The 16,041-nt window shown below is 40.0% G+C and overlaps 1 protein-coding gene across 4 annotated transcripts in view; it reads left to right on the top strand.

Annotated features, from left to right (window-relative positions):
* Positions 1–16,041, top strand: part of kif21b (kinesin family member 21B) — a 63,019-nt gene that overhangs the window by 36,589 nt on the left and 10,389 nt on the right. For all 4 annotated transcript variants that reach the window (XM_034134977.1, XM_034134978.1, XM_034134979.1 and 1 more), the window contains exons 19-30: positions 74–175; positions 799–964; positions 1,283–1,343; positions 1,511–1,559; positions 2,244–2,488; positions 4,316–4,384; positions 4,534–4,644; positions 11,353–11,489; positions 11,691–11,871; positions 12,127–12,291; positions 12,930–13,047; positions 13,177–13,347. In XM_034134977.1, the coding sequence (XP_033990868.1) occupies positions 74–175; positions 799–964; positions 1,283–1,343; positions 1,511–1,559; positions 2,244–2,488; positions 4,316–4,384; positions 4,534–4,644; positions 11,353–11,489; positions 11,691–11,871; positions 12,127–12,291; positions 12,930–13,047; positions 13,177–13,347 (1,575 nt within the window). The remainder of the gene's footprint in view (positions 1–73; positions 176–798; positions 965–1,282; positions 1,344–1,510; positions 1,560–2,243; positions 2,489–4,315; positions 4,385–4,533; positions 4,645–11,352; positions 11,490–11,690; positions 11,872–12,126; positions 12,292–12,929; positions 13,048–13,176; positions 13,348–16,041) is intronic.

The raw sequence follows: 16,041 nt of genomic DNA, 5'->3' as shown, positions 1-16,041 counted from the left end.
ATACAAACAGTAATATTTGCTGTGGAAATGACAGGAGTCTTATATTAATGGCGAGGGCTGTGTTTTCCTGCAGGATGAGCTGGACTCAGTGGACACCTCAGTGGTGATCAGCTCTTGCTCTCTGGCTGAAGCGCGCAACCTCCTGGACCACTTCCTGAAGGCTTCCATAGATAAAGTGAGTTATCATTCAGAGCCTGGTTTGCAGGTCCACAAACGTTTGTAAAAATCAATCCTGTTGAAACACCTTAAATCTGTGGTGAGGTGTGAAAGAACATATGAAGCTTGAACATACATACAGATTAAATCACAAGATAACATATTGTGTTTTCTATACAGTTAAACAGTTATACTATATAAACTAGTATAAACTATACATCATATCACGCCATTGGTTAAAATGCAATCATGTAATGTATATTTATTGATGTTTCAATGTCCGGATGTGAGTGGTGTAGGAGCATTGAATTATGGACTGTGGTGCCATCTAGTGGTGTCTCTTTTTACTGCAGGATGTTGTCAGGGATGTGGTACAAATAAATTACTAATCCCCCTTCAGAGGGTTACAAGTTAACACTGTTGTACTACAAGGTTTAATAATACATTCATAATGTTCACATTTGAATTCTGACTCAATATGCATGCTGCCTTTTTTTTTGCATGTCTATTCATTTTGTTTAAAAAAGGAACTTTTCTTGTTGTATGAGAATTAGCTGGTCTTAAAGTTGTGTTGCAGTGTGTATGTGTGTATGTGTGTGTGCATTATCATTTCTGATATTTTTGGTCATTGTGTGCTTGCAGAGTTTACACGTGGCTCAGAAGGAGGCTCAGATCCGGCTGCTGGAGGGTCAGCTGAGACAGTCAGATGTGATCGGCTCGTCTCACAATCACATAATCCTTGATGCCCTGAGAGAAAAGGCAGAATACATCCCTGAACTCCAGGCTCTTATTGCCAATGTACAGCTGGGTGAGTGTGTCCTTTAATCGATGGATCAAAAAACAAACTTTTTCCACAAAGATTCATGGAAAAACACTAAAGAAATCTTAGTCAACTAAGACTGATACAACACACTAAGTGGGGATGGCACTAGTGTTAAGGACTGTGTGGGATTGTGAAGACTTCATTATTTATGTTCCCTTGCTTTAATCGGCTTTAGAGGATATATTAAACTAAATGCAGTGAAATTGAAACATATGGTAGTGGATTAGGGTGGGTCATAAAGAGACTGGTAGTTATGTAAGGTGTGCTGGGGACTGACAGGTTGTATGTTTTCTGCGCTTCCAGAAAATGGTTATGCGAGCACAGACGAGGAGCCGTCTGAGTTCAGCCAAGCCTCTGACATCAGGTGAGACTGCGGTCACCATTACAAAAATAATCCTCTCACTTTGACCCAATTTTAAGAAACATCGACCTCAATGTGCTGTCGTTTGCTTTAATATGTAAACAAAACATGTACTCCATTCTCATATCTCTCAGTATCCATGTATATGTAACTCTCCTTTCCTTCTGCAGTGTATATCGCATGAAAGAATCCAACAGCCAAGATGATATCAAAATAAAGGTACAGCTGATTTGACTTTGAAGTGCATCAGTTGTTATTCAGCTGTTTTAGATGTTTCAGATTCAAATCCAGATGTTAATATTACTTCCATATTTAACATCGTGGAATAGCTCGATCTTTGTTGTGCTAAACACATGTGGGACTATCCAAGCCGGTCAGACCTTTATAAATATGACACTGCATTTTGTCAGATAACGTCAGTGTTAATGATTGTGTTGGACCCTTGCTTTACTTTACCGTCAACACATATTTTATAGTTATCCTGTTGAGATGCTGCCATGTCTGTGTGTAACCACGAGGTGGCAGTATGGGCAAACAATACAAAATGTTTTTCACTTCTTGAAGCTTGGTTTTATATTCTGAGAAGGAACCCCTGATTTGACACAAATCCCTCTTATCCTCATGTTAATGCTGTGTTCTCTATAGTTTATTGTTTCTATAAGTAGTTTTTCTCTTTGCAGCTTTCTTTGAACCCACAAAGATTTATAGAGTTATTGTTTTTTTGTATTCTTCCCTTTTTCCCTGTTGAATGATATTCTATGCATTTTCTCCTGTGCCTTGATTTTATTACATTTTATATTTTTATTGTGTTATTCAGTTGTTCAAATCGCACTGTTCTCTTTGCTTGTATCATTCTCCCACCTATGGTCCTCTGTAACGCATACGGTGCCCATTTCCCCCCAGATGGAGCCTCGTCTGTCAGTTCAGATGAAGGCGGTGTCAGCGGAGTATTTGGGGCCCATCCTGGACCCCTCCTCGAGCAGCAAGCACCAGTTCATCACCAAGTCCCTGGCCTCGCTGACGGACATCCAGGAGGACGGCCTGTGCCTCGGGTCAGCGAGTCTGGGTCTCAGCCTCGCCCTACGAGACCCCTACCACAGGGAGCGGGCCACCCGCACAAACAGCCTACCTGTCAGGGGACACACCTTGTAAGTCAATCTTAACGATCGCTGAGATGAAACAAGGGCAGGTTAAGGCAGACTTATTTATATACTGTACATGCCTATTATGAACACAGACATTCAAAGTGCTAACACTGGCAGAGAAAAGCATTAGGAACGACATAAAACAAAATTGGCAATTAAAACTAAGTTGAAACGAAAATAAAATGACATGGAAATGAAATAAGATACAAATGGAATAGACCATAAACTCGCTTATAGTGCAGTTATAAGTCGTTAGTTGCCTCAAATGCAACAAAGTAATTAAAAGGGAAATGAAGAAACCGATCAATCAAAGGCACAGGAGAACAACCAAACAGGAGAAGAGGTTACGAGTTTTTCATGTCGATTTAAAGACACATCCCTTAAGTGTAACCAAGCAGTTGTTGATGGCATGGTTCAATGTAGGATTATTAAAACACCTCTATATGGATGAACCAATAGCCGTATTACCATTTATCAATTACATGAAACTAAGCCATTACTTTCAGCTAACTATTTAAACTCAATTCAATATATCTTATAGCTTTTCCACAATTGTTTTACATTTATCCATAACATTTAACTAACTATTTCAACCCTTTATTAATTACCTTTAGTGTTTTTAGTGCTAAGGTATCACAGCTGACTTAGTATTTAGATATTTATCACAATGAGTTCGATTTGTCTGTAGTGTTTTGTCAAAACAACATTTAAAGTTGGCCCTTTACAGGGTGTCCACGGGGTCTTAAAAAGTATTAAAAATCAATTTAGCGAAAATTAAGGCTATCAAAAAGTATTAAACGGCATTTTCCAAGGTATTACATTTTGTAGCTTGTTTTCAATAAGTATATAAATTGTCCACAGAGGTTGTATTCTACAGTGTGCCTGAATGTAATCATTGCGTGGGTGTGTAGTGTGATTCTGTGTAGTTTATTTATGGCATCCCGTTGGATTTGACGTAATCTGAACAGGACATCGCACGCTCACTGCTTGATAGCGCGCGAAGGTCCATTTACGCCGGTTGTTAAACAACATCGTTATGGGGAAATGCAAGTTTGCAGGATTCTTACTTATTGTGCCTTTAATCAAATCATGAACTACATTTTTTTTCCACTTAGTTTAGCTTCTGTACCACCTCTGTAGCGCCTGGCACCTGCAGATGTACACCCTGGGGAACACACACCCTTTGGTTGTGTATCACTGGGGCCCTGATGTTATAGTCTTCTTCAAATAGAGAAGCTTATCTGTTATCCCCATGATGGTAAACATTTGTTCTGCTGAAGTGCCCTTTAGCACTTCCCTTTAGCAAGAGCAGAGTCATGAAGTGTTGATGACGTGGGTTGAACGGGAACATTTGCGACTATTTAAAAATAAAACCTGTTGCTTAGATAGACTAACAAGTGTGATAGAAACATGATGATAATTGCATAACCATACACCCTGTGGGATATCACAACACAACAAAAACATCTTTTCATCACATTTTATTTCCTGACAAAGTTGTCAAGAACTTTTATGTCTTTCCTGCAGTTCACTTCCAAGTTAACAGCCGCTGGAAACCTGCCAGAGGCCTGACAGTTTTAGGTTATGAATCTGCTTCAGGGAGAGAAAGGGAAAAGCCAATGAAATTAGCATCAGTCCTCTGGGATGGGAAGCCTGAGTGTGTGTGATTTAATTTTTGAAGGAATTAGTCTGCAAGTTGCTTTAGTCTGCTAGAAATGCTGTTAACATGCATTAACCCTTTTTGCTTATTGATTCCTTTTAGATGTGTATCACCCTCCTGTGCACTCCCTTAAAGATTGCTTAGTATGCTTTTGTGTGTGTGTGTGTCAGTCCCAGGCAGTCTCGTGGTTATGACACTTCCCCTCTAACAAGGAGGAAATCTTACGACCGCTCGTACAGGTACATGCACTGTGATGCTCAAATTTAAGCTATTCTGTTGGCAGATTTGTCTAATCTTTTGACTGTGTAATGTAATTCACATACTCCTTCATTCTTAACTCTTCTTGTTCTTCCTTCCTTAACTGTCCTCCCCCCCTGCTCCTTATCAGGCCCACTGACGGCTACACTCCCCCCTCCTCCCCTCCTCTGAGGTCCAGGAACGAGCGCAACGTCTTCTCCCGGCTCACCAGCAACCAAACCCAAGGTTCTGCTTTGGACAAGTGAGTGCACTCTAGCAGATACATACATTCACACAATGCTTTTGTCCTTTTGTCCCTGCGTTCTCATCTGATCAGTTCAGTGTTACTTTAAAACCACTTTCTATTCTTTTTTTTTCTCCTCTTCCATGGTTTGAGATCTTCACATATTGTCAGAAGGTCAGGCCTTTTGAGAGGAAACGGCTTTTGTCCGGTGTGTAGATGTTCTTCTTAAGAATGTGCTATTTTCCAAATGTTTATTCTCCGATGAATTCCACTCCTCGACATAATGCTTTTGGCATGAATGTATTTCCTGGAAGGAGAGATGGGGCAAACATTCACAGAATCCAGGTGTTCAATGACTCAGAAGATAAGACCACATCAAACCACATCCACAGGCTACATTTAGCAACACTACCAACACGGTGTAATTGCAGTGTTTTTCCACTCCATTTATAGGAGTTACTAGGAAACAAATGCAAATTAGGAGGGAAGCAGCTAAGATGGTAACATCCTCTGTAAGAGCAAACTGTCAGGGCAGTATTGCAAAAAAACGGTTTATTGCGTAGTGTGCCTGTTTACAGGATTTGTGATTTGCATGATAATGATGTGCATATTGGCATTTGGACAAGACAAAGATAAATCATTTTGAACAGTAAATAAAAAAACTGCCCTGTAGTAAATCTTATCTCATAATATTCAGGGTTTGTGGACACTGTGGGACCGAGGGAATTGGATTAAAATGTATGATAATCTTTTAGGCTTTACATAGAGTTGGTGACGAATTGGCCTGTTAATCCTATTTCTATTTATAGAGGTTAAAATAATTGTAGATGCATGTTAATATCAGCCGCAAATAAGTCTGGAGTGAGCAACCGGCCTTTTCCCTTCCTGCTTACAATCAATTCCAGCTTTCCGCTCTGATAAATGTCAGCAGTTAATTTCAGTCAGCGTTTGGCTCTGCTCTAAAGGTGTTTGCTTTGTAATCTTTATTAATACAGAACATTTCTAAGCTTTATTGATCCATAATTGTTTAGGGAATTGCTGTGTGAAATAAGGTAGGGGTTGTGTTTGTGTGTTCGCTGCATCTGTGAATGTGTGTGTGTGTAGGAGCGACATGTCCTCATTATCTGGAGCAGGGGTAGGTAAATGAGTCAGCTGTTGTCATCTTCCCATGCAGCTGTTGTGATTGGAAGCCATTTTGAATTAACTCAAGGTGGCAGTGTGGGAGGATATTAATGTTTAGGGTCGCGTTTGTAGTTATCACAGGAAAGGCCTTCCTATAGTGAGCATGATGTAGGAGGATGAAAGGTCTTTTCCCGTTTCCTCTTTTGTGTAAGGGAGCATTTGCATTGTTGCATTCTGGTGGCAGGTATTCACACCATTTTCTCATTTGCATGCTTTTCTTTAAAGGTGTCCTATCATGCAACATGCACTTTTGCATGATAGCATGATAGGAGATCTTTAAGTGTTGTGTGGAGGGATCTATTTACTGATTTTAACGCTGGATATATATATATATATATATGTATGTATATATTTTATTTTTGTTGCCAGAAATTTAAATAATTTAAACCATTATTTATTTTTTGCTTTCAATTTCTTTACATTACTGACACTGACCGTGTGATGATGACAAACTTCATTATCTCAAGTATTCATTCAAAGCTATATTGAGCCAATCTCTTCAATTTCTTAATAAACAGAAATCCAGTCGGAATTCTGTGTAATTTGGGGTCAAATTAGTCATTGTGATGTTCACAAGTGAATCTTTGCCAGCACAGAAATCAAACATTAAAATGTTTTTGTGATGTTGGGGAGCATTCTGCCTCGGTTTTTCGACCGTATAATATGTGAGGAGATTGGCTGCCTAGGAGACATGGATCAGGCATTTGACACAGATTTGAAAGACACATTAGAATGAGGAAAATTAATTTCAAACCAAGTTTTCATGTTGTCTGATGGATAAACAGGCTTTGCATCCCAGAGCCATTTTTTAATCTTCGCATTACATTTGCATCTTCTGAAAACAATGAATTTTAAAAGGATTTTATCTTGAGAGTCTGTAAGAAAAGCTGATGCTATCACTATGCTAATAAATACTGTGGCCAGCCGTGAATACCAAGAGATGGAGGAATTTTAATCACCTTTTAACACTGTTGTTCCCTCCAGACACATCCACAACCATTTAGTTTTATTATTTCATGCTCAGAGTGTAAAGCACAGCAGGCTCTCATGGTGACAAACATGAGGCTATAAAATATTTACAATATAATAACACTTTTATTGCACGGTTACACACAGTGGAGGTACTGTATTGGTGTGGTCTGAACTCATTCCCTGGACAGCTTTAAACAGAGCCTCCTAGATTTCCCCTTCTGTTAACCCTGTTTGCGGTTCCTTATGTTCTTTTCTGCACTAATCCCCTGTATATGTCTGGAAGGAGTAGATATGTTAGTAGACACTGTTGTTACGGAAGTCATATATTATGGCTGCATATATGTAAGAAATGTATGTGCAGTTTGTTGACCTCCTGTATGACTACCTTGGCATCAGTGTTTCCTGCTTGACTACTTCCTTCTTTCTTTCAGTACCTCTTCTCTACCTTGTTCAAATAAATGATTTAACTTTTAAATTTGTACTATCTTGCCGAGAGTTGGATGTAAATGTGAGTGTACAGTAGGCTAAGTTAGCTTAGCAGAAAGACATGGTAACAGAGAAATGGCTAACTTAGCTTTGCCGCAGATAACAAAATCCAGCTGCTAGCTTTTCTAAAGCTAAAAAATAAACACACATGTCTTTATTTGTTAAACCACTAATTGTTGTTTACAAACATTGCATTTTGAACTAAAAGAAAATACAATATTTTTAGTTATGAGCTTTAGAGTTGCTAGTAGCCAGATTTTATAACAATCAGAAAGAGTCATGCTTGTTTCCTTTTTATGCTAAGCTAAGCTAACCTGCTGCTGGGTGTAACTGTAGACTGAACTATCAGACTTAAGAGTGGTACCAATTGTCTCATCTAACTCTTGTCAAGGAAGAGAATAAGCGAAAAGTCTTAACATTTCCTTTAAACATTTAACTTTTAATGCTAACACAACTAGGGAAAACTCCCCTTAACCAGCCATTGTTGTGGGTTTACTTACAGTAAACATGCTTAACCAAGGAAAACATCTGCAGACAGCGGTCAAGAATAAAGCCTGTTCAGTGGTTTTAATTGGAAAGAAGCATGTCATGGCAAACCAACCCAGTCTTACGGCATTTCGTGTTATAGTCACGAAATTAATTTAATCTATTGATTCGTGTCACACAGAACGATTTTAAATGCAATGTATTTCTATTGGTAGTATGTTTCGTGCCTGCAACACGTCTTTTTGTCCGGTCGGGTCTTGGAAGACCAGAAGCTGTGTGGTTCATAAAAACATGTTCTTACTCAATATCTTACCCTAAGTCTAACCCTATCCCTTTTATTTTAAATTGTATAATGTCTGAGTTTTTTTGCCGTCAGTGAGGAAAATAAATGTGGCTCAGAGCCTCAGAATACTGAAATCTGTATTTTATGTCATCTTTTTTTCCTTCTAATTTGTTATTATTTGGTGCAGGCACGAAACATACTACCAATATAAATACATTGCTTCTAAAATCGTTCTGTGTCAGAATACTTAAATCTGTATTTTTTTAAATGTCTTTTTCCTTCTAATTTGTTATTATTTACATTGCTTTTAAAATCGTTCTGTGTGACACGAAAAAAATGGCGAAATCGTGTTGGTGAACATGAATCAATAGATTAATTTCGTGACTATAACACGAAATGCCGTGAGACTGTGTTGGGCAAACTGCCTGTTAATCACTGGACAAGCTTTGTTTTCTGACAGATTTTTCCTGCCAGTTTGCTCACTGCTTTTATATCTAAACCCCTTCCTCCAGTCACTCCTCCCTTTTAACCCTTTGCCAGTAACCCTTCTGTCTTTCCTTAGTGTGGTTAACCCTTTCCTCTTCCTGCCCCTTCCTCCCCTCTCCTGCTCCTCTTCTGCCTCCAGGTCGGATGACAGCGACTCCTCGCTCTCCGAGGTGCTCAGGTAGAGGAACTGTGTTTGTCACTCTCTGTATTTCCCGTTTGCCTGTTAACTCACCTGGTGTCGTCTCGTCTCCACCGGTAATCAGTACCTCCTTTTCCTCCTTTCCGGTCGAGGTGGCTGTGGTGCATGTTCTAACCACATGCAGCTCTCTTGACCCACCGGCCTCTTCCCACCTGTGATGTTGGGTTGCTCTGTAATGTTGCTCGCACACAAGACCCGAATGAACCTTACCACTTTTCAGCAGGCTGAAGCAGGAAAAAAGTAAATACAAAAATGTAGAATTTATTTTTAAAGAAGCATCTTGAAATGAATCCAGACATTTTGTCATTCCTTTGAGACAAATATAATACAATGATTTAGTAATGGTAAACGCAAGGTTTCCTCTTCTTCTCTTTCTGGTAAATCTATTTCTGTGCATTGATGCTCCTCTCACCAAGGCTGTCTGTTTTTCTGTGTATTTCAAAGAGCACAGTATGAGATCCCTCCATGTTTTCATTAGTCTGCCGGTCTCTTGGTGCTTGGCCCTGCAACAGCCATTAGCAGCCCTCACATTGCACATTACGCAGCACACTATGATATCTTCCACAGACGCTGATAAAATTGGAACACTTTCTGCCGTTTGGACCAGAGCCATGTTGTGAAATAGAGTGCTGCATTAGGCAATACTATAATATGGACCGTTTAAAGTATGTATACTGTGTAGAGAAAAACAGAAGATAAACGATTTAAAAAGTATTCAAAATAATGCAACATAATGGTTTATCGGGAAGGTGAACAAAGTACTTGTAATTTGTTTATTAGTAAGGGCTCTGGTTCAATACAATAACATAAGCAAAATTATGTTTTATTCATTTAAAAGTTAAATGAGTCATAGCTTCACACTTGTTTTAACCAATGAGGATAGAGCATAAGCACTTTCTTAATCTTACATAATGATAGCATTACCAGCCTTAAGAGTGATAAAGTTCATTCAAATAAAGCTAAACCTAAAATTATTCTTCTTCTACAAAAATCATCATTCCCTTCTCCTTTTGAATCATTTAAAAAAAAAAATCCACATTTTGTTTTTAAATTAACTGAATGAACATAAATCTGCGAAATCACATAAATCAACAGACTCATACTCAGCAGAGCGGAGCAAACATACTTTGGGATGCTGATTACCAATCACTTATAGAGTGTCTTGATCATTGGTTGTTGGGATCATTTTGGGACATCTCTAGTCACATGTTTGGTTTCCCCCTCTTATGTTATCAAATAAATACCTGTGTTCTATCGTCAGTCTTTACTAAATGAAATTGGACCAAAATGAGGGTGGGACAGATCGATGCGATGTTCCAATAATTCTATACACCTGCCATCACAGTCACTGTTTGCAGCTCTGCAGAGGAGCAGAATCTAATAATCTGACTATGATATCGACTTGATACATCTCTGCACCCTCATGTACCACATACTCTTTTCCCCGAGGCTCTAAAAGGCAAATGGTTGTGGAGTTGCTGAACTGAGTCAGTTACCAACTGACTTGTGGAGAATGAATGCTGCATGTGGTGATGGTGACATCTCACGCCATTGTGCTGTGGTTTATTTTGAGTTGCAGGCTGCTATGTAGTTGGTTTCCCAGGCTGTGGCTGTTGTCAACAATTGTTTTCGAGTTTATTCTACACAAGTTGGTTTTCTTTTGTTTGTGAGTTTTGGCAGACATGCATGCAATCTTTTTTCATTGGCTGATGAATGACAGTGTTTTATTTTGGTTGGCATTTGCAATGTTAGGTAAGATACGCAGGCAGTATGGTTTAATATTTAATTTTGTTGTTGTGTGTGTGTGTGCTGTCACGCTGGGACATCAGCGTATATGTGCAGGCACAGATGAGGAGCATGTTGCCATATTTGACAAGTTTCAAGCACACCCTTCTGCCTCGAGTTCTGTGTGTATTCACAGATTCTCTTTTTCCTCCTCACATCCTCCGGCTTTTCCTCACTGTTTTACTCTCTACCTTACCCTCTCACACAGATATGCACTCACATACACACTAACCACCACTGGTGTTATTAGGAAGCCCACCGGGGACCAATTTTCCCACATTCCTCCCTCTTGTTCTTCTCACCCTCTGCCTGCTGTCTCACTCCGCTGACTGCTCTCCAGGCACTCTCTCGTCTGTCAGTGGGACATCGATTTGGGGGTGAGAGGAGGGCAGAGGTTCAGCTAGAGAAAGGGAATGCACATATAACAGAGGGGAGGTTGTGTGTGTTTTTATGCATGTATGTCTTGGTGTGTGTGTGTGCGTGTAAGTGTAAGGGAGAGGGGGAGACAGAAAGACAGGAAGAAAAGCCGCTCTTACTGCTCTATTGCCTTAATTGGGCTTGTCTACAACACAAGCAGAAAGGGTGATTCAATGGAGCAGGTGGGATAAAATAAACAACAACAGGAATTTGAGTGATTGTATTTGTGTATAGAGTGTGGATCATCTTTGTTTTTTCAGTATGGGTTGGTATTGTCTCTGTATAATAGAATGAATGTTTGTGTTTTTGTGTGCATGTTCGTAATCTGTCTGTGATTTACATAAATGCTCATGTAGATATATGGAACGAAATCTCCCTCACTGATTCATACTGACAAGACTGTGACATCAAATGCGTGTGTGCATTTTAGGGGTGTGATCAATCCCATTGGGGGTGTGAAGGGGGGTCGGACGGCGCCCCTGCAGTGTGTCTCTGTAGCCGAGGGCCATTCAAAGCCCGTCCTGTGTGTGGATGCTACTGATGAGCTGCTATTCACTGGATCTAAAGGTACACATACTGAACTTTACTAAACTGTATAAATACTTTTTTAAAGATCTTTTAAATGGATATTATTTGCGTTGAAGAAAATAACAAGATAACTTAAGTGTTGTCATATGAAAACAAATACAGCGCTTTAAGATTAGATCAGCATTTTGGAAAATACCACCCTCAAGACAGTAATTGAACATCCCTTCTCTTGTCCTGCAGATCGCACCTGTAAGATGTGGAACCTGGTAACGGGTCAAGAGATCGTCACCCTCAAAGGCCACCCAAACAACGTAGTGTCCATCAAATATAGTCCTTCCTCCTGTTTAGTCTTCTCCGTCTCCACCTCCTACATCAAGGTGTGGGACATCCGAGACTCTGCCAAGTGTGTCCGCACGCTCACGTAAGTTTCCTCCCCGCAACCAGCCAGATGAAACTGTATAATATTTCATAGAAGTGATTTAAGGATAGGATGCTTCTTCAGTTCAGTGATGTGTTTCAATATGCAAAAAAGTGGCAAATTAAATTTAGAGAAATATGATATGAAACGCCTCAAGCTGAATTGACTAATTGGAAGTTCTGCTCAGTACACTTGTCTCTGTTCCCATTTATTTCTCCACCTCATGTCCCACTTATACTCTTCTCTTTACCCCCACAGTTCGTCTGGGCAGGTGGTCTCAGGGGATGCCTGTGCGGGCACCACCACCCGCACGATCACCTTTGCACAGGGCGAGTGTCAGATTAACCAGATTGCCCTGAACCCGTCAGGATCCGTGCTCTACGCTGCTGCTGGGAACACTGTTCGCATGTGGGACCTCAACAGGTACATTTATTAATCGACGCATAGGTTCATTTATTTATGTAACTATTCCTCTAAGTGTTTGTTTAAGTATTAAGTCAGTCACGTGTGTTCATCAATTCCTCCACTGATGTTTGTGTTAGTCATCCAAAATGAATTAGTTCAGTCAGCTTCGTGACAGCCAGCTCTTAATTCTTGTAGACGTGAATGTATATATTCGCTTGTCAGATGTTAATCAACCAAAGAGCCGATTCATTCTTGAGTTTAAGAATGCTGTCAACAGAAAGTGCATGAACTCAGCGCTGGTATATACATGAGTATGTTTTCTACAATGCAGCCAGTGAAATCCAGCTACATCCCAGTCTTCCCCTTAGTTTTTATGCATCCAGAGGGAAATGATTAACAGATTGGACGAGACAGTTTACGCTGAGGGGCTCAGACCCACCTAATGATGCAAAACAACCCCCAGAAATGAAAAATGAATGTTTTAAACAGTCTGCCTATGGCATCGCTGCGTCTCAGCAGTTTTACCCCACCCGAGAGACGGAAAGTGATTTCATACGGTGAAACCTTGAAAATCAGATTCTTGTAAGTAATGAATTTCACAGCCCTTTGCCTCACCTCCTTTACGCGTGTGTGTATTTGTGTGTGTGTGTGTGTAGGATGCAAGGGATGGGGAAGCTGATGGGCCACATCGGCTCTGTCATCTGTCTGACAGTGGGACAGTCTCTAATGGGCAAAGATCAAGTAATCACTGGCTCCAAGGACCATTATGTCAAGGTACCACAGACACACACTAATACATAGACACACACATATTCACACACTCTCAGATTTTCAGACCATACCTGAGTGTCACAGATGCAGATTTACATCTTTTAATATCCCCTTTCCCTGTTCTCTCTACAGGTGTTTGACGTGACAGAGGGAACTATGGGTAATATAGGTCCAGCTCACAACTTTGAGCCTCCCCATTATGACGGCATCGAGTGTTTGGCTGTTCAGGGAGATGTGCTGTTCAGTGGGTCCAGAGACAACGGCATCAAGAAATGGGATCTGGGAGAACAGGAACTCACTCAGGTGTGTGTGTGTGTGTGTCAGAGTGTATTTGCCTGCATGTGTACACTGTGTTTTTAGTTAGATTTATGTTTCCACGATGAAGAAGAGTCTTTTAAAGCCTGAAACTCGTCTTTTACCAGCCGGAAACATAGCAAAACTTGCTAAGAATTACCTAAAAGGAAGGCTGCATGTGTTGTATGCTCCTACACAGTCAGTGAGGTAAGAGGGGTTGAGTAAAGCGGGAATCAGAAGGATTTTATATGCATGTAGAGTTCACACATCAAAGTTTAACACCCTGGCTGTGCTTCAGTGCCGCTCCTGACGCTACGTGCCAAGAGCCCAGAGTCCATCGTTCTCTGCCATTAATTCATGATCTTTTGACCCTTATCAGCTTGTGAGCGAAGCCAGCCTTTCCATATGCTGCACGTAGAGCAACAGATAGAGGGCCAACACAGTATAAAAAGAGCTTTGAGAGATTATTTTGGGATTCCTATCCCCCAAAACAACACAAAGTACAGATGAGACTAATGAGCATGTAGTATAGCACATTTTGACCTAAAGGTGGCGCTAGAAGGAGAGTCAGAAAAACAGTTTATGGTGTCGGGGACATGAATGTGGTAATCCATCCAATAGTTTGTGATTTATTTCTGACGGACTGACATTGCCATTGATTAAATGAAGGGCTAATAAATGAACAAAAACTGTTTGTTGCAACCCTATTGTAGACATTGGATATTTCTAAAAAGTCACTCTCATAACAGTGCAACCAATATTCAAAGCCTTGCCGCAGCAGCCCAGCGTTTGACTGCCAACCATCGCCCTTTGTAGCATGTCACCCCCTCTCTCTCCTGCTATACTATCATTAAAAGAGGACAGACACCCTGAGTTTTGCCCATACAGCCCCTGTTGAGATTGTATTGTACCTGTTATCTGACACTTGCGTGACAGATCAAAACTGTGCTGTCTGTTGAGCCTCTGGTTGGTGGACAGCTCCCTTCATGTCTCCCAACATAGACCGTTCCCTCTGTGGAGAAAGTCAATAGAGTGCCGTCATGTGCAATGTGGCAGGCATGCAGTGAGTCAACATCAGGGCGTTAGAGCCCACCCGCATCAGATCGACAGGTACCGGAGAGGAAAGTCATTGTGTGTAAGTGTGTGTGTGTATGAGTGTCTCTTTGTATGAATGTGTTTACTGCTGCGCTGTCTCTGGTGTATCTTCTGTTCCCGCTGCATATGTTAATAATGCATAATAATGCACCTTGTGAGTGGATGTGGCTTACTCATTTGCATGCACCATAATATGCATATTAAGAAGCACTTTCTTGTTGTTTGCATGAGTTCTATTTAGCCTTTGTTTATCCAAACAGAGAAATTGAGCACATAAGACATTAGTATTTCCATTCAAAGGCTGAATAAAACAACTCAGTGGGTGCTGTGGTCTGCGGCAGATGACTTTAACCTCATTTGTGAATCAGCCAACACAATCCATTTTACAGCCTCTCTAACACAGTAGTCTCAGTCTAATTATGTAATAGGATCAAATTGTGGCTTGGGGTACAATATAATATATTAGTCAGTGGACTCTGCCTCCTCCAGGATTGCTGCTGCAAGCTGTTCTGCTCCGACCCCCCTGCTAAAATTCATACTCCATAGGGTGTTCTTTTGGAGGAATAAGAGAAGCAATTTGTTTATACAGTAATTACTCTACAATCTACTCTCCTCTACTGAAGTTTAGTGATTCCCTGTTGCTTGATAAATAGTATAACTTTGAACATTCACTGTGTTTGGCTTATGCAACAGTTGCTGCAGTGTGGTGTTGCTCTCTGTGAGGTGTTGGATAGCAGTAACACATTTTTACCCACTGGTGTAAAGTTGTTACAGATGGCGGGTTGGATGTATTATATATTATATACAGTATGAGCACTTATTCTTTATTTTTGGAGTTGTTATTCCCTTTCTTAAACCTCCCCAAAATCAGTGGATTCAGGGGCAAGGAGAGGAATTGCCCTCCTAAGGTTTCCTCTACAGTATTTAACATTTTTGTTAATGAATAATCTCTAATTTCTCAAAAAGTCTTTGGACTTCAGGTCCCAACTCTGCTGTCTGCCGTATTTAGGGAGTTATCAGCCGACATAAAGGGAGCATCGAATCGATTATACTGGAATGGGGCTATTTTCAAACCCATTTAATATTTATATTCAACTAGTTTATGCATATGTATCAACATTTACATTAATTTTCATGACAAGGAGGAAACACAGAAAATGTTTAATTTATAAGAGAAAATAAAAAGTACTCCTAAATAAACAAAATGCACATAAATGAACCTCATTGAACATAGCATTCTGTAATAACTTATGCTTGATTAAGTTTCTATGAAACAGCCAACCTGCTGAGATAAGACGATGAATAAAAGACGACCCATTATGAATTTTCTGGCTGATGGCTTTGACATATGAGAGATTAAAAAATCTGATAACAATATATCAGCCAATATTGTTTTTTTCCATGGTGAAGCTACTGCTTCTAAATTACTTACAATTTTGCTTTTCTGTACTGATGTTTCTTTTGTAATAGTGAGTTACTCAAACTTTAAAACTAATCAAGGTCTGCAGGAAATGAAGAAAATATGCAATTACGTTTTTTGATTATCACAATAACGATGTAACTTGCTAGACATCAAAAAATAATACATTTGACTCAGTTATGTCGTTC

The sequence above is a fragment of the Trematomus bernacchii genome, unplaced genomic scaffold (genome assembly GCF_902827165.1).
Source record: "Trematomus bernacchii unplaced genomic scaffold, fTreBer1.1, whole genome shotgun sequence".
NCBI lineage: Eukaryota > Metazoa > Chordata > Actinopteri > Perciformes > Nototheniidae > Trematomus > Trematomus bernacchii.
The sequence above is the reverse complement of the archived record's forward strand: the minus strand, read 5'-3'. Positions and strand labels throughout refer to the sequence as shown.